General features: G+C 39.8%; 1 protein-coding gene across 1 annotated transcript in view; it reads right to left on the reverse strand.

Annotated features, from left to right (window-relative positions):
* Window positions 1-22,622, reverse strand: part of PLA2R1 (phospholipase A2 receptor 1) — a gene marked incomplete at its 3' end in the record, with an annotated part of 131,746 nt that overhangs the window by 80,531 nt on the left and 28,593 nt on the right. Inside the window, exons 4-7 of the mRNA XM_080928054.1 lie at window positions 21,524-21,697; window positions 15,080-15,193; window positions 14,423-14,563; window positions 2,005-2,199 (exon numbers count right to left, since the gene is read on the reverse strand). Of these exons, the coding sequence (XP_080784180.1) occupies window positions 2,005-2,199; window positions 14,423-14,563; window positions 15,080-15,193; window positions 21,524-21,697 (624 nt within the window). The remainder of the gene's footprint in view (window positions 1-2,004; window positions 2,200-14,422; window positions 14,564-15,079; window positions 15,194-21,523; window positions 21,698-22,622) is intronic.

The following is a 22,622-nucleotide window of genomic DNA, read 5'->3' on the forward strand; positions in this document are numbered from 1 at the left end:
ATACAAATTATAAAATAGTGTTTGCTTATTTTTATGGCACATGTAGGTTATTAGTAAGCTATGATTCACGTATGATTCTTTTTATTTCTTTATGTGATAAATTTTGTTTGAATCTCACTACAAAATACCTGTCCAGACCTCTTCTCTTCCCTAATATTTAGGTTTGCTCAATATAGACCGTCTAAGGGAGGTAGAACGTGAGCTAAACCAAAGGCAAGCACTGACCAGAGCAAGTCAGAGTTCTGAGCCCCCAAAATGTGGGCTCCTTCACAATGGGCAAAGTATCCTGAAATATCTAGTTTTGCTTTTGTCTAAAGAGAAGGAAAATTAAGAGGTTAACTGGATTTTGTAAGGGGAACATTAAAACCACCAAAACTCTTTTTTTTAACTGTGTTTTTCTTCTCTTCTCTCCTCTCCTCTCCTTCCCTCCCTCCCTCCCTCCCTCCCTCCCTCCCTCCCTCCCTCCCCCCCCTCCTTCTCCCTCTCCCTCTCCTTCACCCCAACCCCTCTCAATAAAACAAGCAGGAACTCCCTAAGGGTTACACAGAACAGTGGGGATGCCACAAATACAAACAAAGCCTCACAGCCCCATGGATGCAGTGAGAAGCACAAGGTAACAGAGAGGCTTCATGTGTCCTTGTTGATACAGGGGACACAGCAGGATTCTTTTAATCCCAAATGAAAAGGATTAGGGAAAATGACCTAAAAGTATTTGTGTTTGAAAACTAAAACCTAACATTGCACAGGTCACCAACTAGAGTCTAGAGATACTGCTTTTTATTTTTAAAACACTGGAAAACAAAGCCATAATTTCAAGGACTTTTTATTTTAGGAAGACTCCATGTTTAATGTATGACATGGGGCCAGGGGCTGAAGAAAGGAAGAGAAGAGGCTCAGGAGCCTGGAACCTCAAGTATGACACACAGCCTGAAAACACACCAAGCCAAATGAAATTAAATTATTTACCTAAGAAATTACCTTTAGGAGAGTACAGCCCAATGTAGTTATCCAACAGCCATACGCTGGTTTATGGGTTTAGGGTTTGGATAGAAGTTCTGAGGAATGGATTTATGACTTCTACCCCTTAAGAGTCTACTTAAATTATTTTTATTGAGAATTTAATATAAATAATGTATTATATTTACATCATTTCTATCTCCCCCTTCCCTCCATCCATTCTGTGTTCCATTGTATTCTCTCTCAAATCCACGATCCCTTCTTCTTTAAGTATTGTGTGAATAGTATATATATATATATATATATATATATATATATATATATATACTATATATGTATAGATATACTATATATGTGTATATATATACTGAGTCTATTTAGTGCTGCTTGTATGTACATGGGTTTAGGGCTGACCATTTGGGATTGAGTAACCTCATCCCTGAAGAAAACTGATCCTTCCTCTGTAGCCATCAGTTGTTTATAGCTCTTCATCTAGGGGTAGGGCCCTGTGAGATTTCCCTTATGTACATTGGCATGTCAACTTGTGCTGTCATTACACAGATCTTGTTTAGTCAGCTACATTGTTAAGATTTTGTGGGTGCCACTTTTCTACTATGTCCAGAAGATACCACCTCTAAGCAGGCATCCTGGTTCTCTGAAACTTTCTGTTTCTTCTTCCTTAACATTTCCTGAGCCTTGGGTGTATGGGCTGGGTAGTATATGCATCAATTATGGTTGGGCCAAAAAATACACATCTAATAATCTATTTGACAAATGTAAGTATGTGACATAGCTTCTGAATATATGACTCATAAAAATCCAGTGAATTGTGTTTCTGAATAGTTTTTAGAAATGTTGACTATATATACACATATATATTTTATCATATATACTAGTATATATACCATATATGTGTGTGTGTGTGTGTGTGTGTGTACCATGAATTATCACTTGAAAGTAGTTTGACTAGCTTCTCTTCAACTCTAATTAAAAAGTAACTACTTATGCTATTTCATAGGCATTGAGGTAAAGGCCTTTGGTACTCACCATTCCCAAGGAGGTTTATAAGAAACTCCACCTCGGCTAGTGAAATGACATCCATTAACCCGCTGCCATTAGACTGGCAAGAGTGCAGAGCCTCCTGCCAGGTCTTCTTTTCTTTCTTAAGGTCATAGCATTTACCACTGAAGGGAATCCAGTCTGGATCACAGTGAGTGGCATGGTATTTCCAAGAGTCCTTTTCTTTATAAATCAACAAAAAGAATGGCATTTGCACAGTTACTTCCAGTGCTACTCAATATCCTGTATATAGTCATCAGTATGATTACTTTTAGTAAGTAAAACACAAAATTGAATCTGAGCACTCACAGAGTGGCTTACAACCACCTGTAACTCCAGTTCCAGAGGATCTGGAACCCTCTTTTTGGGCTACATAGGCACTGGGCACACACACAGCACGCATACATATATAAATATATACATATAAACATAAAGAGATGGGAAGGGAGGGACAGGAGAGAGAGAGAGAGAGAATATAACTGGCCTGCCTACTGAAAAGTGTTTTTATATTATAAAAGGGCTGTTATAAAACATAATTTAAATGATATTCCAAGGATTTCACTCTGGTATCTGGGATATGCTCCAAATACAAGGGCACCCACATTCATAAAAGAAACTCTACTCAAGCTTAAAGCATATGTTGCACCACACACAATAATAGAGGGAGACTTCAAAACCCCACTCTCATCAATGGACAGATCATGGAAGCAGAATCTGAACAGAGACGCAGTGAAACCAACAGAAGTTATGAACCAAATAGTTTTAACAGATATCTATAGAACATTTCATCCTAAAACAAAAGAAAGTATTTTCTTCTCAGCACCTCAAAGTACCTTCTCCAAAACTGATCATATAGTCCGACACAAAACAGGCCTCAACAGATACAAGAAGATCAAAGTACTCCCATGTATCCTGTCAGATCACAAAGGACTAAGGCTGGTCTTCAGTAACAACAAAAACAACAAAAAGCCCACATTCACATGGAAGCTGTACAATGATCTACTCAACAATAGATTGGTCAAAGAAGAAATAAAGAAAGAAATCAAAGAGTTTCTAGAATTTAACAAAAATTAAGGAACAACATTCCAAACCTATGGGATGCAATGAAAGCAGTACTAAGAGGAAAACTCACAGCTCTGAGTGTCTCCAAAAAGAAACAGGAGAGAGCATACACTAGCAACATGACAGCTTACCTGAAAGCTCTAGAACAAAAAAAAAAAAAAAAAAAAAAACAGATACACCCAAGAGGATAAAACAACAGCCAACACATTGGGAAAGGATCTTTACTTATCTTACGTCTGATAGAGGGCTAATATCCAATTTATACAAAGAACTTAAGAAGTTTGACTCCAGAGAATCAAATAATCCTATTAAAAATGGGGTACAGAGCTAAACAAAAAATTCTCAACTGAGGAATATATTGGCTGTAATGCACCTAAAGAAATGTTCAACATTCCTAGTCATCAGAGAAATGCATCAAAATAGCCCTTAGTTTTCACATCACACCAGTCAGAATGGCTAAGATCAAAAATTCAGGTGACAGACAGCAGATGTTTTCGAGGTTGTGGAGAAAGAGGAACACTCCTCCATTGTTGGTGGGATTGCAAGCTGGTACAACCACTCTGGAAACCAGTCTGGCGGTTCTTCAGAAATTTGGCCATAGTACTACCTGAGATGCACCACACTTGGGCATATACCTAAAAGATGCCCCAACATATAAAAATACACATGTTCTACTATGTTCATAGCTGCCTTAAAAAATAATAGCCAGAAGGTGGAAAGAACCCAGATGTTCTTCAACAGAGGAATGGACACAGAAAGTGTGGTACATTTACACAATGGAGTACTACTCACCTATTAGAAACAATGACTTCATGAAATTCCTAGTCAAATGGATGGAACTAGAAACTGTCATCCCGAGTGAGGTAACCCAGTCACAAAGAACACACATGATATGCACTCACTGATAATGGATACTTGCCCCCAAATCCTCCAAATTCCCAGGAAACAATTCACAGACCTTATGAAGCTCAAAAAACAAAGAAGGGCAGAATATGGATACCTCAGTTCTTCTTAAAGGGAGAACAAGACACTCACAGGAGGAAATACAAGGTCAACTAGAGGAGCAGGGATTGAAGAAAAGATCATTTTCTGTTTCTCCTGACACTGCCTCACCTGGAGAACTACCCCAAATATAGTCACCAAACCCAAGCACTATTGCTGATGCCAAGAAGTGCTTACTGGCAGGAGCCAGATATGGATGGTCTGCCAGTGTCATATAGATACAGTTGAGGCTGCCTGCAGCTAAACTTCAGACTGAACACACGATCCCAATTAAAGAGCTAGGGAAAGGACTGAAGGAGCTGAAGGGGTTGGTGACCTCATGGGAAGAACAACAATATCAACCAACCAAACACTCCAGAACTTACATGGACTAAAACACCAATCATTGAGCGTAATTGGAGAGACCCATGCCTCCAGTTGCATATGTTGCAGAGGATAGCAGTGTCTGAAAGCAATGGGAGAAGAGGCCTTTAAGGGTCCAGTACAGGTGTGTTTTCCCAGTGTAGGGAAATGCCAAGGCTCTGAGTTGGAAAGGGTGGTTGGGAGAGGGAGGACCTTCATCATTGAAGCAAGTGGAGGGGAAGGGGAGATGGGAATGGAGGGAGATAACATTTGAAATGTAAATACAAAGAATATCCAATAAAACAATTTAAATAAAAGAGTAACAGACAGAATAACCAAATGGGAAGACAGCGAAGAAAGCAGGCAGGAAAGGGGCCTGTTTTCTGTTCCCTTCCTCCAAGCCCCACAGCAAATACTCTGCTTACTTAGGTGAGGAAGACAGAATTAAGTGTAGTTTTAGATTTGAGACCTGGCACCAGGATTCTTACGGTAAAACCTAGTGCTAGGCAGATTCCTGCAATTCCTACCACAAAACTATTAACTGTGGACTGAGTCTTGCATTTGGCCAGGAAGCTGGCTGTAGCAATCCTGGCCTTTCAACTTTAGGAGACAAGGCAGGGATCAGGACACCACCTTCTAGAATGCAGAGTAAAAGCAAGCACAGAGATTTCTATTGGAACATATCCTTTTGGCATGGCTATGACTTCGGTAAGTCCTTGATGACTCTGTTCAGAACTGGGCCGAATCGATCCTTCAGCGTGTGCCAGTAAGTGATGCGTTTGGGTGTACCTAGCTCCAAGGAAAGGCTTGTGGGGACAAACGTCTCTCTCTAGATACTCTCTTAGTTCTTTTTGAACAACATACTAACTACAGTGGGTAAAAGCTGACTTGGATTGCCATCTAATAAGAATGACAGTGTACCAATACCAAGATCTTAGCAAACTGGACTTGGGCATTATCTGGAGACTGACTAATGGCTCAGAGAAAACAAGCATCCAGATTAGCATTTCTAGAAAAACCAGCACAAACAAAACTAGACTAGGAAAAGCAAGATAAACAGTCCTTTAACTAGACACCACTGCATGACAAAAGTACTAGAAGTTTTCAGGAAACTGCTTGCATCCCATAGTCAAAAGAAGGTTGGACTAGCTAGTGGTCAGTCTGGGAGAGTGTCCACAGAGGCTAAAACAGCTGCCTGATAGAAGCTCATTAGGTTTTAAAAAACACACAAGGCAAATATTATCAGAATTAAGGGAAGAGAGAGATTCTAATACAGTAGTCGCTGGGGATTTGCACTTCAGATTTAGTGATATACAGACTGTCCACATTGTAAGCCAACCATGAAACTGTGAAGTCAAATTGCACCCCTGGCCAAATGGCCCTATGGACATCAGACATCTACATTCCAGCAGCTGCCTAATTCACAATTTCCCTCATCAGCATAAATTATTCTCCATGACAGATAATGAGCCTGGCCACAAGACAAGCCTCAACAAATTGACAAAAACTGAAATCACATCAACTATTTTTTTCCCCAACACAATGCAATAAAACTAGAATTCAAAAACGAGAAAGAGGAAGCTATACTTACTCATGGAAATTAAATGATTTGTTTTTGAACAAGCAATGAATCAAAGAGTAAGTTAAGAAGAAAATTGAAAAGCTCTTCTGAAACAGGTGCAAGTAGAGATACAACATGCCAAAATGTATGGGCTCAAGCAATCCCAGCATTAGGGGAGTGAACTGTGATCTTCTACTTACCTATGAAAGGGAGAAAAATGGCTTGAAATACTCAGTGCCACACCCATTCCCCTGCTGCATCCCAAGGCGTCAGCAAAACCAGAACAAACCAAACTCCAAATTAGCAGAAGAATAATAAAGGCCAGAGTAGGAATGAATGGTATGTAGATTACCAGTTACAAAAGGTCACTGAAATAAGGCACTAGAGTTCTCCAAATACAGTAGAATTCTTAGCCAGACTAAGAAAAAAAAGTTTAGGTAAAACCAGAAATGGAAAAGAAGACATTGGCACTTTTGGGTAAGATGGTAGACTAATGGTGACTTCTGTGAAAGCTGTAGTTTGGCAGCTCTGAGCTCTGAAGCCACCATCCGTGAGTCACCTAGGGTAGAGACTGAGAATTCTGAAGTCCAGAAGGTGTATGTGATACCCACCACACTGTCCCTCCAACAGGCTCACTAACACTGGTGGTTTGAATGAGAATGACCCCATAGAACTTATGGGTGTCATAGAACAGTCGGTGGAACTATTTGGGAAGAACTAGGAGGTGTGGCTTTGTTGGAGGAGGTATGTCATTGGGTGTGGCCTTGGAAGTTTCAAAAGTCTCCTATTATTCTCAGTGTGACCTCTCTTCTTCCTACTTGTGGATCAAGAACTTGCAGCTGTTCCTGCCACTATATCTTTGCATTGCCATCATAGGTTCTAACCCAATGACTGCAATCCTAGTTAAACGCATCGTAAGTTGCCTTGGTCATGTTATTTTTGTCACAGGGAAGAAAAGGAACTAAGCCATTATTCAAAAAGTCTTGAGTATGAAGATGGGTTTTCTGTCTGTACTCATATTAATGCTATGGTAGCTTTCCACACTCTCCATTGCATTTGGGGGACAACCAATAGTTAAAAGAGTAGCCACCTCAGGGGATATCACTAGGAGTCTGAGGAGGGTGAGAACATTTACCCAGGTCATAGAATGCAAAGGTAAGTGAGGCCCGCAGAGGCCACTGGTATTACAGAAAAGGAAACCTTCATTATGAAGACAAGTGGGCAGACAATAGCACTTGTCCAATCCAGTTCAGCAACAACAAAACCAAAAGGGCAGCAAGAGTTTTCGTGTTCAGCCATCCAATCCCTTCAGCTTGTAACTGGCTGTGACCAGTTTCTGGGGAGCCAGAAAGAAGTGGCCCTGCTGATCCTCTGTTTCCTTCTGCAACTATAGTATTGTCCCTTCCAAACTTCCCCTATACTTTTATGCTTTCATTTTTTAATTTCCCTTTATATATTAATCAAATTTTGTTCTTGAAAGTTTTTCTATTTTGGGTTATATTTTTATACCCCCTCTCTGTTTCCTCCCCTCTACACTGTATTCAGGAGTAGTATTATGAAATGTTATTATTGGTGGTGTTGTTAAATATAGGGCCTCATGTAGTCTAGGATGGCCTGGAGCTCCTGCCAAAAATTACCTGAAGCTCTGATCCTCCTGTTTCTACCTTCTGGTATATATGGTGCTTAGGGTTGAACCCAGAAACCTTTTATTGCTTCTTTTAAAAATGTTTCATACTGCAAGCTGAACAGAGAAAAGCTGAAAGCTTTCTCCTTGAGTTCTGCTACAAGGGAGCCTATTTTCACTACTTTTGTCTAGTAGTTCCTGAAGTGCTCACCAGAGCAATCAGGCAAAAGATGGAAATGAAAAGCAGTCAAATCAGAAAAAGAGGGTTCAGATTGTCATTGCTTATAGATGCCATCATGCATGCAGAGACACCATAAACCCCACAGAAAACTACTAGGAATATAACTGAATTCTATAGAACACATCAGAAGTAAGAACTGTTTGGTCTGCCATGCTAACTCACACTTTTAATCCCAGCACTAAAGAGGCAGAGGTAGGAGGGTCTCTGAGTTCAAGGCTAGACTGGTCTACAGAGTGAGGACAAAGTGAGGTTCAGGACAACCAGGGCTGATATACAGACATACCCTGTCATGAAATACATAACAACAACAGTCAGAACTGTTGCTATATGCTGCTGATGAATTATCTGATATAGAAATAAAACATGTTTACCACAACTAAAAAATAGAATAAGAAAAAATTCCAAGGAATAAATTTAACCAATGAGTTGAAAAAGAATCTCTGTAATAAAGTTTATAAAACAGTAAAAAAAAAAATTAAGGAGATTATAAAGATTGAAAGACTATTCATTGTGCATGGATTGAAAGAATCATTATTGTCAAAGTGTACACAGTATCCAAAGTAATTTTCAATATCAGGGTATTTCCTAACAAAATACTAATGATATTTTTCACAGAACTAAAAATGGTAAGCCTTAATTTTGCCTGGAATCATAAATTGCTTAAACAGTAAAAACTACTGTGGTGGTTTGAATATGCTTGGCCCATGGGAATTGGCACAATTTGGAGGTGTGGCCTTGTTAGAATAGATGTGGTCTTGTTGGAGGGAGTGCATCACTGTGTAGGCAGGCTTTGAGGTTTCCTGATGGCTCAAGCTATGCCCAGTACAGAACAGAGATCCTCCTGCCGACTGCCTTCAGATCAAGACATAGAACTCTTTCCTCCTCCTGCTTCCCACTATGATGATAATGGACTGAAACTCTGAAACTGTAAGTCAGCCCCAGCTAAATGTTTTTCTTTACAATGTCATGTTGTCCTTTTACAGCAATGAAGCCCAAGTCAGAACCTGGTACCAAGGACTGGTATTGCTGTCATAAATGTGAGCATGGTTTTGTTTGGAGGAATGTTTGGAGGAGGTACTTTGGAAAGCAGTGGAATGCTTTAAGCAGGGCTTAATGGGCCATCCTAGTAGCAAAATGGAAGACAGTGGTGCTGAGGGTGGTTTGAACGTTGGGGGACTGGCTCAAGAGGTTTCAGAGGAGAAAAATTTAGTATGTTACCAAGAGATTATTTTTGTGATATGTGTGAAGAATGAGTCTGCTGAAGCTAAAATGAAGAGATTTAGACTAATTGCATTGGCAAAGGAAATCTCAAAATAGCCTATCATAGATTCTGGACTGTGTTTTCCTCTTGTAAAGAGAATATTTTTTTTTTTTGATTAAGCGTGACAAGCTGATCAAGCATAACAAGTTTAAAAAAAATACAAAATGTGTGGTTTAAAGAGTAAAGGGGCACCAGGAAGAGGAATGGAGCTAAACTGTGTATTCAAGGATTTTGAATGGAATTAAGAGAGTGGTGACTTTGGCACAAGATCCTACAAAGCTAACTTATTGTTTGCAGTTGAACAAGGGATACTTATATTATGCTAGGCATTATTACCTGGTTGTTGTTTTCATTTGGACATAAGGAGATGTCAAATTATGTGTCAAGTTGACAAGGGATGGATTTTGATAACTATTCTCAGTTGTCAACTTGAGTACATCTAGGAATAACTACAATACAGAATGTGTAAAGATATTCTAAAAAGTAAAGAGAGACTTAGGTCCAGGAATAGTGGTACATGCCTTTAATCCGAGAATCCAGGAGACAGACACATGAAGATCTTTGAGTTCTAGGTCAGTCTATAGAACAAGTTCCAGAACAGCCAAGCTTTGGCAGTGAAGGAAACCGTTGAAAACAGAAAGTTGGTAAAGATGTAATAAATAAAGGGAGCCATATTTCAGCCCCAGTGAGCAGCAGAACTCAACAACTTCGACCTGTGGCACCAGCTTTAGAGTTAAGAGTAGAAGGGGTTACTGAGACAATTGATGCTGATTAGCTGGAAATTAGGAAATTAGTGGTGGTTAAGAAAGGACCAGCTGTGGGATACCTGCCAGGCAAATCTGCTAGTAGAGAGTGGAACCATCCCAAGAGGAAGTAGTTTGTTGCCATCAACAAAAATGAAATGAATTGGATATCTGAAGTGTGCTTCAATATTAGATATAAAGATTCAGTTTCAAGCATCACTGGGGTGAAATCCTCTGTTGTTTTCTGAGAGCACAAAGAAGCAATGTTCCAAATATAGACATCGTGCTGGCATCTGAACTTAGTAATGTGCAAGAATCACCCTGATGGTACTGGCTTTGAAGGCAAGATAGGGTCATTAAGATTAACTGAAGCTTGGCAGTGTGAGAGAGGAAGAAAGCTGTTGGTGAAGGTGCAGTCTCAGTTGTAGCTGACAGCCCAATACTCAAGGGGTCATCCAAGGAAATTGAGGTTTGACACCATGAAGAGAGCTATAAGAGGCTGTTGGATAAAGTCTAGTTGGAGGAAGACCCAAATAGATTGGAGATGACAATAGCATGGGATGATCACCAAGAACAGCAGCAGTGGAGCAGAGCTAATCAGAGCCTAGAGTGCTACAAAAGACAGAACTGGAGAAGTAAGTTCTGAGCTGCAGGATACCTGCCAAGACAAGCTGATAACAGAGAGTGGAGAAGTTTATAGCCATCAACAAAAATCAAAAGAGTTGGAGATCTGAAAAGTACATTGACATCAGACATGGAGATGCAGTTTCAAGTTTGTCCAGCTGGTTTTCTGTCTTGATTTGGTTCAGTATTTCCTCACTGTGACATTTGGAATGGTAATGTATATACCGTGATGTTGGAAGTATGTGAACGGTTTTTTTTTTCCTTTAATTTTATAGGATATTAGAGTTAAGAGATTGCATGAATCTTGGAAGGGACTTTGAACTTTGGACTTTTAAGCATTGTTGAGATTGTGACAGACTTAAGGGGACTTTGGAAGTTGGACTAAAAGTGTTTGAACAAACCTATGGGGACCAGGTAGTGGAACGTGGTGCTTGAATATGCTTGGCCCATGGGAGGCGGCACTATTAGGAGGAGGTATGGCCTTGTTGGAAGTGCGTCACTGTGTAGATGGGCTTTGAGGTCTTCCAGTGTTCAAGCTCAACCCAGCACGGAAGAGAGACCCTCCTGCTGGCTGCCTTCAGATCAAGATGTAGAACTCTTTGCTCCACCAGCACCAGGTCTGCCTGTGTGTTGCCATGCTTCCCACCATGATGATAATAGACGAAACCTCTGAAACTGTAAGCTAGCCACAGTTAAATGTTTTCCTTTCTAAGAGTTACTTTGTTCATATCCCTTTGCAGCCATGAAACTTTAACTAAGGCAACCTGCCTAGGTTAAGAGAAGAAAATTTAACTCTGGAACAAGATACAAAACTCTGGGATTCAAAAGAGTATGGGATGGGCATCAAGACCAACTCATTGAACAGTGAAACACGATAAAGGTCTGAGAAGTGAGCCCATGCATTGCAGCAAATGATCATCAAAGCAAGTCATAAGAACACAGACCGGAGAAAGAGAAGCCTTTTTGATAAACAGTGCTGAGAAATCGGGTATCCATATACAGAGAAGTAAAAATAGACCATGTTCAGCATTTGCAAGAACTCAAATAAAAATAAGTTCATAACTTACATACAGACCCTAAATTATGGAACTGTTTGAAGAAAAAGGGCAAGTACTTCAGGATATTGAAACGGGTGAGGATCTTTTGAACAAGAAGATTCTAAAGCACAGCAATTAAAAGTCATATCAGACAAGTGAGCACTGTCAAACTGAAAAGCTTCTATATATGTTAATGTATGAAATGAAATTAGTATTTCAAAGGAACAGCTGCACTCCTATGCCCATTGTAGCACTGTTGGAACACGGTCTGAGAGGTATGAAGAGAATTTTGAATGTTTGTGAGAAAGCTCCCAGAAAACAAGACAAAACTCTTATGACCTCAGCTTCTTCAAAACACGGAATTGTTCTTGGAAAGTATTTCGTACCCCTCCCCGGGTGTAGCAGATCGCAATGAGTGTACTTCAGATTCCTTGTTATTGTCTGCTAATTGCTTGTTATTCAATTAAATATTTAAACTCTCCTTTCTATGCCTCCACTTAAAAGCATGTTTTTACTGTGTGTGGCTTGTCTCTGGGATTGTATACAGCTTAACTCATGAGAACTTTATTCCAGTGATCTTTCTTAATCCTCAGAGTATAAATTGTCCAATGTTTTAAAGAAATTGGCTTTTGCTTGGGACTTTAGTCTACTCATTGATCAGGACCATTCTCCCAGGCCCCATCTCCTCTGGATTGGTGACACAGCATTATTTACAATGTTATTTCAAGAAGAGAAAGAACTGAAGTGTTACTCAGCAAACAAGTGAATAAAAACAGGTGGTGTGTTTATTCCATGTACAATACAGTCAATGAAATATTATCCAGTCATAGGAGTGAAGTCCTGTCATTTGGATTCCATGGGTGGACCTAGATCACTATGTTAGGTAGATTAAGCCGGGCACAGAGAGACATAGACCACATGCTCTTGTTCACATGTGGAATGTAACGACGTTTTCATGGTTTTTGATGTCATAATTTTAACTTGTCATCATTTTGTAGATGGTGAAGTAGAGTGACAGAGTGAGATCCTGGGTAGGGGTAGGAAGAGGCTATCCACTGCTGGAGGGGCAGTGATGCTGGAGGGGCAGTGATTCTGGAGGGGTAGTGATGCTGGAGGGGCAATGATAAGCTGAGCATTCAGAAGCTAGAAACAAGCAAGCAGGTTTCCACTAATGACCTGCATTTGAAGTCATAGGTATAGTTAACCTGATTGACATGAACAATGTGTACTTTTATACATTCATCAGTGCTGTACCACATGAGCACATCAAAATACTATTTTTAATATGTCATTTAGCAAAAAAGATTCCTAGTAGCTCAGAAACATAGTGTGACCCTACTGGAGTAAATTATCAGACCAGTTCATTGACTAGATCCGCTGATGAGACTAGCAAATCAAAAGAAGAAAATGAAGGTGACAGAATAGAGAACAAAAAATATAAATGAAGGATGAAAGAAGAAATGGAGAAACAGAGAAGGAAAAAAAACAAACAGAAAAGTAAGCATCTATAACAGCTGAAAGCAATTCTAGCAAATACTCGAAATAATGAAAAATCGCTACATAAAATTATGAGAGGAAGGTTCCCTCTCTCACACTGTCAGCTGCCATTGGAGGGATAAACCAGTTAGAACCCAAGTGGCAGAGGCAATGTTTACAAACTCTGATTTAGTATATTCTAAAATATAGAGCTGTTTCTCATTATCCTTGTAATTCTTTAAAATTTGGCTTTGCAGTTATTTTGACTTTTAAGATAGCAATTCCCACAAATGAGGTGACAGACATTAGAAATGGATGTAATTGGGGCTGGGGAGATGGCTGAGTGGGTAAGAGTGAGTGCTGTGCAGGAGTGAGTATGCGAGTTCAAATCCCCAGAGCCCATGTAAAAAGTCAGACAAGTGTCTATAATTCTAGTGTGGGAGGGGACTGAAGAGAGGATCGCTGAGGCTTGCTGGCAGCCAGTCTATCTTCAGGTTCAGTAAGAGAGCCAGTCTCAGAGGAAAGAGGCAGAGAGTGGGAGCGGGGTACCTGATGTCCTCTGGCCTCAGTCTGTTCCCATGGGCATGCACACCTATGCACGAGTGCACCTACACCACATGCATCTTGTGCATACACTGTTAGTACACACACATACACACAGGCGAACATCAACCAGCGACAATGGTAGACATGGACTGGATTACATTACACTAGATTATAACCAGGTACTACTTTTTAAAAATTATAACCCAAATTTTTAAATTTGGTCGTTTTAGTGGGGAGACCACATTGCTAATATGAAATTTGAAATGTGGTGGAAACATGAAATAGTACAGAAGGGGTTTGGAGCTCCGTTGCATACTGGGAAGACAGAGTCTAAACAGGGCATTGTAAGGTTGAAATAACCTAACGAGAGGCGTTGGAACGGTCTCCCCACAAAGAAATTATAATGTTTGAAGCAACAGATACACTGATCCCAACACATATGGATCAAAGCACATTGCTCTCCATAATTATGTACAAGCATTATGTTAAAAAGCGAACAAAAAGAAAAACAAAGAAAATCAAAGCAATAAAAAGTACAACTAAGTTATTTCCGTTTGCCTTCAAGTTTGAGGAATCCCACAAATAAAACTCACAACTATGAAAAGAAATCATACATAGGTTTTCTAATGTGGAACGAGGAAGAGCAAAAAAGCTCTCAAAAGAAAGGACAGAAATGTTGACTTGGATCCTGTCATTTTGCTCTGGTTTTGAATAAATGCATTTGTGGTAATCCTGGTACTTCGGGATGGCAGGGGTCACTTAGATATTTTTATTCAGATAGCCATAAGCCCGAGTTTTCCAAGTCCCAATTATGAATTATTTACAAGAATAGAGAAGTTTTAAGGGATAGAGGGGACATGTCAACAGCATGTTGAAGGTGCACTCACCGAGGGCGTCCTGAGCAGTGTGGTTTAGATGCCGTTTGCATATATAAGGCAAGGTAGACTCGCAGTCCCTGCTCCTCCAGGTAGCTGAGGCCACAATCAAGGTTCCACAATGATACTCAACAAATGGCCCGGTAGTTACCTCTGAAAATCAGTGCACACAGAAATGCAGTTTCCAGCACAGAAGGTAGCCCTTCCCTTTGCCTCCCTAACGCCCCCTACAGGACACTATGATGATCTGATTTTGAAGTACAAGTCTAGACCTCAGTAGAGAGCCATTTTTGTTGTGTGAAAGTAAAGGAAATATTTTACAATTTGTTGCTATTTCGAAAACAGCAGTCTATCTTTGACCCCCCATAGCCCTGCAATGTTAGCTAAATAGATTATTTTTCTGGCTTCTGCAAAGTTTGCCTTGTAGGAAGCCAGGAAGAATAAAACAATATAAAGCACTAGGTGTGGTGGCATACATCTGCAATTCCAGCACTTGAGAGGTCAAGGCAGAAGGACTGAGGGGTCTAGGATTGCTTGGTAACCCAGGAGAACCTGACCCAAGGGGGTAAAAATTAACCATTCTCAGAATAAGATGTTTTTATGGGACTGCCATGTCTAAGTATGCAGCATACCCCAGCGTGTTGACGGTAAATAAGGAGCTGCAGGTACCTTGACTCCAGTTCAGGTAGCTGAGTGGTGTTCCATCAGACCACTGCCAGCCAGCCTTCTCATCCAGCTGGTTCAAACCAGTCCACACTTCTTTCGTTACCCGGCCCAACTGCTCTGAAAAGAAAATCGCAGCATTTCAACCAAAAAGCCAATAGACAACACACAGAAAAAGTCAAACTCAGTGTTCCACTGCTTTCTTGAACTGCTATTTCTTGGTGTCATAAGGCCACAGGTGATGCTAGACTATGATAAAAACAGGTTTCATGACCCCCATGCTGGGGCTTTGGTGAGACAAAGCAGGGTTCTGCCATCTGAAGTCACAGAGCCAGCTCCTGAAGACTTACTGACAGCAGTAAGTAACGCCCAGCTCGGGTCCATCCGAAGGAGCTCTCCCATTACCTCCAGCTCACGCACTTCCTTCCGGTTTTAGATGGTGGTGGCAGGGATGACTTTGGCCACGCCTACCGAGTGAAGGCAAGGAAGTGCTCCCACTAGGATGAACAGAAGCCCAAGCAGAGCTGCTGAAAGCTGTGGGAAGAAAAGCATCACAGTGCAAGAGCCCTGTGTTCTGAGGCCTCAGCAGGGGGCACCCAGCCTGGGAGCCCACACTCCTGAGAAGGGGATTTTGTGGTTCTGTGGTCCCAGCTTCTAAACATGGTACTGCCGTGTATCTCCCCAGTTAATCCAACCATGTCTCTTCAACAGATACTGTAAATAAATGTGACTAACATGCTTGCCCAGAACAATGTGCCCATAGAAATTGTATAATTGTGGCTTTTCTTTCAGTGTGCCTAAGCTGAAAAATAGTTGTTTTCTAGTATGAACGTGTGTTACTTGTACACTAAAATCGGGGTAGGAGGAACAAGCCATGTCAATGAATTTTTATGAAAATGGCTAATTTTTGTAGCCCTCTCAGATATTGCTCTTTTGACATGTCTTCTGTAAAGGAGAGCACTATCCTTTGATTCGTGTGTTTCAAATAATTCACCCACTCCCATCCTCTCCTTCTCTTTCCTTTCTCTCTTCTTACCTCTCTCTTTATCACTCTGTCTTTCCATGTTTCTGCCTCTCTTTATTTCTGTCTCTCTTTGTGTTTCTATGTGTGTGTTCTCTTTGTCTTTATTTCTGTCTGTCTGTATATCTCTCTGTCTCTCTGTCTCTGTCTCTGTCTCTGTCTCTCTCTCTCTCTCTCTCTGTGTGTGTGTGTGTGTGTGTGGATGGGTGTGTCTGTCTGTCTGTCTGTCTGTCTGGCTAGCTGACTTCTTTCTAAATTCAGATACTTAGCCTGAAGTTACAGGCAGGTTATATAGAGAGTGAGTGTCTGGGCTTCCTTTCTGTCATTTCAGAACAGTAATTAATTAGTAATTAATAAAGCCTCTTTATTCTCCCAAGCATCTCAGTTTGGCTCATAGGTTGTGTGGTTATCAGGGCACAGGCTCAGTGTAAGGACATGTAAGTCTGCTGTTCCTTTCTCAACAATTGGATGGTTCAATGCAACAGATACAACAGTGAAAGTCTGAGGAGGCCCGACACACACACACACACACACACACACACACACAAAAAAGATAAAAGATGCTTTAACACTAAATAAAACATATTGTATATAAACTCTATATCCAAGTTTTTTGTGGCATTATATTCAGTCTCTTCCTGATGGTTGGCTTAAATCAGTAACCTTCCCATAAGGTTGGGGTGGATTGGAAGACAGGTCATGGAGAAATAACATTGTAAATAATGTAATTCAAATATTAATAATTCTTAGAATTACTCCAGATGCTCAAAACCATGCATGCAGCTGCACTTCACTAAAACACATAAAAGGATCATGCAATTTGTAATTAGTGTTTGAAACTACACACACAGAAACAAAAACAAAAAAATCACCCAACCAGACAAAATACAAGCAAGCAGATGAGCACCTCCTCTCCCCTAATCTATTTACCTTTATAGCCAAGTTTACCCTTAACACATGAATACAAACAAACTTAAGACAATTCTTTTGTATGTTTCTTGTCCTTTGTGACAGCCTAGATAATTCTTTAACTCACCATTTGGTGATTAGCAAGAGATATTAGACTTGTCTCAACACTAAAAATACTTTGGTGAGGATGGTTTCTGTCTTTATGAATAGACTTTTATTTTCCCAAACCATCCCAAAAGCCCAATTATAGAGTTGAAACGTTTAAATAAAAGTCATTGGCATATCTTTTTTTTTTTTCATTTCTATTCAAGCTCAATGAATAGGTACAAATTCTCCCTTGAGAAACCAAGGCAGTTAAGATAGATAACAACTGTAATTCATAAATGGCGAGTAAGAGTTTGCACAAGACTCATCACACATTAGTAATGCTTTGGGAAATTGTCATTTTACTCTCAATAAGATTCATTCAAATTAGTTTTGACAATAATTCCCCACTTGTGCAGAGCTGTGGAGAAAAACTGAGCATGTGCCGTGCATGCCTTTATCTCAGTCCTTCTGAAAATTGTCTCTGGCTTTGTAAAAATGGAAGTCTGCCTCTCTTCCCTCCAGTAAATCTCAGTTTACAAATGCAGATAAAGTATTTGGGACGAAGCGCATCTCTATGTATGGAAATGGTTGGCAACAGCGATAAACAAATATCAAAGGCAGATTGATATGTTAGTACAAGTCACATACCTCACCAATAATTAAAACAAGATGTAGGCCAGGAAAGATGGCTCAGGGACTAAAGAGCACCCATTCTGCAAGAATGAGGTCCTCAAGTTACATTCTAGGCACATTCACATCAAGAGCTGGACATGATTAGTACGCCTGTGACCTCAACATTTTGGGGCAAAGATAGGAAGACTCCAGGAGCTCACTGGCCAGCTAGCCTAGATGAACCTGTGAAAGGCTGGTTCAGTTCAAGACTGTCACAGGAGAATAAGGCAAAGAGTAAAACAGAAGGCACCTGCCATCTTGCTCTGCCCTTCAGCTGTGTGCAGGGCCATATGCACACTCACATACATATGTCTCTCTGTTTCTGTCTCTTACACACACACACACACACACACACACACACACACACACACACTCACCACAATATGGAACTATATATCCACCTTCATAGACAGGAACACATACAGGTAAATTAAATGAGCAGCTTCTAAAATCTGTACACAGCTGTTAAGTGGTCAGTCCACACTGTTTGTTATGCATGCCAGAAACTTTCCTAAGGCTTCCCCTGCATTATAAGATACACTGTGCACCACCCAGTAGCTTCTTTCATTATTTCCACTTCCTAGAGGGGAAAAGCTGAGATGTCAAGAGGCTAAATCACTTCTCGAGTAACCCTGCAAGCAGCAGTGGTGGCAGGACTTTCTCTCTTCCTTCTGTCTGTGTACCGGATAGTGCCTCGTGCTGCACAGATGCCTTGTGTGTTTTACTGTACCGATCTCTACAGATACTACTGGCTATGTTTTGTTTGTTGTGGTCATCAACCCAACACAACCTAGAGTCATCTGGAAAGAGGAAAGTCTCAACTGAGAAAATGCTTCCATCAGACTGTCCACTAGGCAAGTAGAGCATTGTCTTGATTCTTCGTCGATGTGGAAGGATCCGGCCCACACTGGGTGGTGGCAGCCCTGGGCAGATGGTCTTCAGCAGTACATGAAAACAGGCTAAACAAAGCCAGGAGGCAGCACTCCTCCATAGCCTGTGCTTCAGTTCTGTTCGTGAGTTCCTGCTCTGACCTCCCTCAATGATGACTAGCTATTGTCTGGAAGTGTACAAGGAAATTAGCCCTCTTCTCCCCAGGTTACTCTCAGCAGCCAGAGCATTCTAGATGATTGAATTTTAAATGCTAAAATAACTACAGATGAAGTAAAATTTGAGAAAAAAAATTGTGTCTAAAACTCAATCAAATTAATGAATTTGATAGTTCTTAATGTTTCTATTATTAATTATTATTAAAGAATTATTAATATGCATTTGGAGGTGCATGTATGCTGTGGTGAGTATGTAGGGGCAAGGACAACTCTTACGATTTAAGTTTTTCCTGCCAAATCATGGAGTCTAAGGATTGAACCGGGGTCATCAGGCCTGTGCGCAAAGCGCCTCTATCCACTGAACTACCTTACCAGGCTCTCAAATAACTTTTTAAAAGGTATACAGATGAATTTGAGCTAAAAAAAAAAAAAAAAAAAAAAAAAAAAAAAAAAAAAAAGGAAGAGGATAATGGAGGAAACACATGTTTCATTTGACAACTCTGTTGGAGGGGGGGAACAAAGAGAAAAATTGGCCAATGGGAGGAAAAGCATGGGGAGAAAAGCCTTTTATCTCAGACCTGGTTTATCCATCCTACTGGCAGAGACAGGGGACCTCAGGCACCTGAAGGACCAAAATTTTATATGGAGACAAAATAATTTGTTTTTCCCAAGCTAGCTTGTCAAAGACAAAAACAGGTTGTATGTACTTTAGCCTAAAGTTTTAACTTCCCTCATTCCCCTCCCCTTCTAAATCCAAACAGCACCCTTTATAAATCACCTTGTAACTTTGCTCAGAAGAAAATTATTTTTTTAAATAGATATCAATTTCCTTTTTAAAGGAAGAATTGTTTTTTGTATACTAGTGTTTTGTCTGCATGTGTGTCTGTATGAGGGTGTTGGATTTCATAGAATAGGAGTTACAGACAGTCATGAGTTGCCATGTGGGTGCTGGGAACTGAACCCAGGTCCTCTGAAAGAACAGCCAGTGTTCTTAAACGCTGAGCCATCTCTCCAGCCCCAGAAGAAAATTCTTGAACTTTTAACATTGTTGTAAACTATATCTATGAGAAATGTTTTGAAATGAAGGAAAGAATGATTTCAGAGCAATCTTTATAGATGTAATTTGAGTCTAGCAAAATTCTACAAATATCCATCGCAAAGATAACTAGATATACCCTTTCTTGAGAAGCTGGTACCAATGTCTGGGTCTGCCTTTTTTTTTTTTCAGGGTGCTTCTTGATTAACCCTTGTGTTTAAGATTATGTTAAAAATGTCATTTAATAAATTTCTAATTCTGCTTCATATTGGGCCACCCATATATTCTTTTTTTTTTTTTTTTTTTTTTTTTTTTTTCTTTTTTTCATTTGAGCAACAAACTCTGGCTTTGTCTGAATGAAGGTTCCTAACAGAAAGGAAGCCCGTCAGGCTGATGTGGAGGATGGAGTATACCTGTGCTTCTGTACTTTCTCACCATTGACTACATGGGGATTGTCTGGGACCCAACTAAAACATTGGTGTATTTCATTGGCTGTTACTTGGCTGATCTGCCTTGATAAACACAGCTTGTTTTTCTCTTGGTTTCTTTGTTTCTGTTTTCTGGCCAAAGACATAATTGATGCTTATTAAAACAAATGTTATTAAAAATAAAGATAAAAATTACCTAGCATTGTCTACATCCCATTCTCAGATCAAATAAAACAATGTATAGCTTATCTAGAAGGATGCTTCCATGAGGTCTGATTTGCCGATGTCAAGTCATGCTGTTGCTTTAAGGAGAGAAGTCTGAGACACTACAGGAAAACTGTTGCCCCAGACAGCACATTACAGGCTAAAACAAGCTAGAAATGGTTATGTTCAAACTTTGTTTAACCCTCTATCTCAATATCTATGTGTCTTTTAATAAATCTCCAACACTATCATAGTGTGTCGTTATAAAATTATTTTCTTTGTCAAAATGCAGTTTTGCTTGAATGGAGGTCCTTAAGGGAAAGGAACCACGTTAGCCTGACGTGGAAACAAAATAAAGCTGTTTACAATCCCTGTTAGTGCTGGCCCTTTGAATTACTATTGTCTTATATGTGCAGATTTTTTTTTTTTTTAGTCTTTCTACTAATATTAAAGTTTTGGTATTTACCAAAAGGTCTGTGATGGGCCTGGACACCATACTTGATAAGCTACTAACATGTAGACTATTTAATTATTTACCAATGGAATTGAATGTCTAAATCCTGCAGGTGACAAGAATTGGTATTTAAGTTGAAGAGCTCCTTGAATTCATCTGCAAGAGTTGTAGCTCACCTGGGTCACGTGCTATAGCTTCAAATTCTCTTCTCCAAGGGGAAAACTGAGGCATAAGTAGGTGTGAAAGAGAACAGCACAGTGTTCATATAAAAATCATTAGGGGTTAGAGGGATAGCAGGATGGCTAAGAGCACTTGCCACCAAACACAACAACTTGAGTTTAATTCCCCAGATCCCATATGCTTAAAGGAGAGAATTGACTCCTAAAAATTGTCCTCTGACATCTGCATTCGTACACACACACACACACACACACACACACACACACGTCCACCACACTCAAAATTAAGGCTTTAGAATTTAGAATTAAAGAAAAACATTTTTAAGAATATATGTTTTTTGCATCCACAGACAAAATAGTCCACAATTGCCATCTTATTGTATTATTACCAGTGTGCATGATTTCTGTACTTACTCCTTATGAAAGTTTCTTCACTTTCATCTGAAATGCTTAACAAAGCACCTCCTTGCATCTGGCATGAAGAATGTGCCTCATTCCAAGAGAGAGATGAAAGCAGGTTGAATTGGTAGCAAATGTGTGAATTGAAGTCCCTTTGCCACGTAGCATCACAGAATATCTTTGTAGAGGCTGAAAACAAAGTTCATTAAAACACTCATGAAAGTATTCTCTCTGCAGTGATATCTACGATAAGTTTAAATAAAATGATTCCAGCTTGCAAGCTCCAAAACTTCAATGCCTTGACTAGGTCTTTATGTGAAAAACACATGGCTGTTCCATTAATATCTTGTGGTTAAAGGCATCCTAAACTTACCTAAGAAAACTCAAGAAATGACCAGTAGAGAATCTCCGATACTTTCAAGAGAATAAGAGAAGTTAATTTTAAGAGAAATAGATGGAAATGTATATTTTAAAAATAATATTTTGATTCTTTAATAAGCAAGCACTTAGAATTCCATGTTAAAAATGGGAATTGAATATTTTCTCAGGATAGACTTTAATGTTGTTCCCCCAAACCTTTCTCTTCTAATACCAAACTGCCATGATGGGGTGAACATGATGTAGTAGCTATATGTGTCAAACATGAACAGGATTTCACCCAGCGTAGGGATAATGATACTGATGTTAAGAAGTTTTTTTTCAGACATTAGAAACAAAATCCACTTGTAATCTGGTCAAGATTTCATAGTTTGCTTAAAAGTAATTTTAATAGTGTATGAAGCATAGATCTGAAATCTGGAGTTTATTGAAATGACAGAAAACAAAAACCTAGTTGTGTGCTTTTGCTAAAGTTCTAAACCAACCCCCAAGGTGATTCTCTAATCACCTAATCTCGAACTTAAACCCAGCCACACAATTAGAAAGTGTAGGAAATGTGAATTGTGTTTTGGCAAAAGCATAACTGATGAACAGGTAACATGCTACCGTCTAGACTGTTCTTTCCCCAAGTGTAGTCCTTAAAGAGTGACATCAGGACACCTCCCATGACAGTTTGGTACATGATGCCTACAGGGTGTCCTCTGTGAATACATCATGTATACTACCACATTGAAGA

Source organism: Micromys minutus, assembly GCF_963924665.1.
Source record: "Micromys minutus genome assembly, chromosome: 13".
NCBI classification, from domain to species: Eukaryota; Metazoa; Chordata; class Mammalia; order Rodentia; family Muridae; genus Micromys; species Micromys minutus.